Here is a 3061-nt window from a genome sequence, read left to right as displayed (position 1 = left end):
CTCTCTCTCGAAGTGTCTCACTATATAACCATGGCTGACCTAGAACTTCCTGTGTACACTACCCTGACTACATTGGCCTCGAACTCATAAAGATCTGTCTTCCTCTGCCTTCTGAGTGCTGTGATTAAAGGCATGCAATACCATGACAGGCAGTCATGTAATTCCTATAACTCCAAAACTGTTTTAGGAACTGTTATGAGTCCTCACAAAATGCTCAGTAAGTTGTACCTTTAAAGAAAAAGATAGGGAGTTCGAGACCAGCCTGGTCTACAAGAGCTAGTTCCAGGACAGGCTCCAAAGCTAGAGAAACCCTGTCTTGACAAATAAAACAAAAAGAAAAAGATAGGTCCACAGTTTTGTAGCTTAGCCCCTCCACTGCTTCAAATTACTGAGTATATCTTCAAATAGGCACACTACAAATGGCATAGGCTCTTACTGTTGTCAAAAGATGGAAACATTCGGACTCTGATCTGATTTTATTTTTCTCTGGTGACGACAGAATGTTTGCAAAGCTTCCTATTTGTAAGTGCTCCCTCCATCACTGAAACTTAGGTCTCCAACCCTATGCTTGCAATTATGTTAGCCCAGACTGGCCTGGAAAGCTGCCATTTTCTAAAAACATATGGCATTTTGCAAGATGTCTAGTAGCTCGATTGAGGGGGGGAGGTAGATAAACAAAAATTGAAAACAAAGCAATAAAGCCAGAATAGGGTTAGGAGGAACCTACAAATTAAACTTTTAATCAAAGCTGAGACTTACCAAATAAGTCTCTTGGCTTTCATTATGTCTGAAAGAATATTCTTTGGCTAACTTACTCACCTTGAGAGGTATTTTTCATTAAAACAACCCACTAGACCAAGGCTTACAACACATCCAGACTGAACATCCTCTTAATTTACTGAGATGATTTGGGACGGAGAGAGAGGACACACGCACTGGCAAATGACATCAGGGATAATGGTAACAACCTTCTAAAATTTCAACATGCAAGCTCGATCCTCATGCAGGATGATTTAACAGTTTGAGTTCCTCTTATCAAGACACTACAGGCAAACCAGTTCTTTATCTCGTCATCATGGGAACACAAAAAACTACCCCACGGAGGCTAAGGGTCAGCCCCTGCGAATCAAATCATCGAATTTGACTAGTGCATCTGCTCTGAGTCCAATCGTGCCCTTGGCAAATCCCTATGCAGCTAAGAGCAAACCTAATTTCGGATGCAAATAGGTAGGCCAGCTCCCTGAACCTCTGGCCCCTGTTAAACCAGTTCCCTAAGAAGGTTCTGCGCAGGCACCCCCGCCCCCCCCCCCTCCACACCACCCCCACACACACACACACATTTGGTGGTTTCTTTGCAGGAATTTCCAATGAAACAGCAACGGTCGCTAAGGTAACTGAGAGCCGGACTAAACCTGACTGAGCTGAGAGCAGAAAGGAGCACGCAGGGTCTGGGAGCTGGGAGCAGCATAGGCTAACCATTTCCGAACGGGTGGGGGCGCAGGAGGAGCGGGAGGGGCCGGGGCGCGGGAGGGGTGGGAGGGGCGGGGGCGGGGTCCACGGGCTCGAATGCAAAGGAGCAGCTCCCAGAGGCCCGCTCCAGTGCCACCCTGCGCTGGGCAGGAAGAGGAGGGGAAGACGGGGTGGAGGAGAAGCGGACGAGAGCGGGAGGAGGGAGAGGAAGCCCGGGCAGGGCGGGCCGAGGGATGGAAGGAGGGTCCAGAGGAGGAGCCCGGGCAGCAGGAAAGCCCGCGCTGGGCTAGGAGCACGTTGGGGCGGAGTCCCAGGCGAAGGGGCCGCAGCCTCACCAAGGGCCTTGAGCCCTCCTTCCTTGGCCTCCTCCCCTCCCTCCTTTCCATCTCAGCAGCGCCCTCACCCTGCCTCCGGCTGCCTCATACAAAAGCAAAATGTCCGCCATCTTCCGCGGCCGTCGCGCTAGGAGCTCGGCCCTCCTGTGCCTTCTCTGCACGGGCTGCCCATTCTCGAGCCCCTCTCTGCGACCCCCCGGCCGCCTCTGACCGCCCCTGGGCCCCCTGGCCTTTGGCGCCCGGCACCCAAGCCTGTCCCGCAGGGCGACGCAGAATCGCCACAGGCGGAGGCAAAAGGGGGATCAGCAGCTCAGGCTGGCGGACGCGCACGCTCTTCCCGCCCGCCGCTCCCCCACTGGCCTGTTTACCTTGATGCAGTACGGAGGCTCATCATAGGTGACCAGCATGTACCTGTCTCCGCGACTGGCTGGGTCCCGGGCTCGCAGCTGCGGGGCGAGGGATGACGGAGGGATCGCATAGGAAACGAGGGGAAGCGATACAAACGTTACAGAAGCACCTCAGTCCAACCCCCCCCCATCCCGCAGGAGCGACCCCCATCTCTCCTCTCCCCTCTTTTTACCTTCAAGAATAACTCCACAGCGCCTTTGGCAATGTCCAAGTAGGAGGTGCCCAGGTCAGTGCGCTGGTTCATGGAGGCGGACGTATCTATGAGGAACAGCAGGATGGGCATCTTCCACTACACCTTTGGTTCTGGTCCCCACTCTCCCGGTCCCTTTGCCCTCGCTGCCACGTATGGCTACCCAAATCCTGAACTCTCGCAGAGCCAGGGAGCAAGAGGAACGGGGAGATGGAATGGGATAGATGGGACCGCTCCTGGCCTCCTCTTTCTGCAGCCCCAACTCCTCTCCCTCCAAGGGAACTTGAAAGTGTGAGTGTGTGTAGGTCTCGGGGCCGTCCCTCTTCCCCTCTTCTGCCACCACCACTGCCTGCTGCTGCCGCTGCCAGGACTACTGCCGAAGCATCCGTCCACGCTCACTAGAGCGCTCGCCCCAGACTGAGGGACCTCTCTGTTCACTGACACAACTTCTGTCTGCTCACCTACCATCAGTACCATGTGACCAGGACCCACGCCATTGGCTGCCAATTATGTTTAATTTGCATATTCATTAGATGACAGGGTAAGGGGAGGGACTTGGGTCAAGCCTCTGAGCTGAAGTTTGAACCCTTGCTGGAGGTAAGGGGCGGGGAGTAAATGACCCTCTTTAAGCACAGATTCTCCTTTAAAGGATTGGGAA

The 3061-nt window shown here is 53.8% G+C and overlaps 1 protein-coding gene across 2 annotated transcripts in view; it reads right to left on the bottom strand.

The window, feature by feature from the left end:
* LOC102001756 (integrator complex subunit 6-like) overlaps window positions 1-2854 on the bottom strand; it is a 53759-nt gene extending 50905 nt beyond the window's left edge. For both annotated transcript variants that reach the window (XM_005358481.3, XM_005358482.2), the window contains exons 1-2: window positions 2386-2854; window positions 2174-2251 (exon numbers count right to left, since the gene is read on the bottom strand). In XM_005358481.3, coding sequence (XP_005358538.1) covers window positions 2174-2251; window positions 2386-2496 — 189 coding nt within the window. In that variant the 5' untranslated portion in view covers window positions 2497-2854. The remainder of the gene's footprint in view (window positions 1-2173; window positions 2252-2385) is intronic.
* Between the last annotated feature and the right edge of the window lie 207 nt (window positions 2855-3061).

This window comes from Microtus ochrogaster, chromosome X (genome assembly GCF_000317375.1).
Source record: "Microtus ochrogaster isolate Prairie Vole_2 chromosome X, MicOch1.0, whole genome shotgun sequence".
NCBI lineage: Eukaryota > Metazoa > Chordata > Mammalia > Rodentia > Cricetidae > Microtus > Microtus ochrogaster.
Note: the sequence above shows the minus strand (reverse complement) of the source record. Positions and strands in the feature narration are given on the sequence as shown.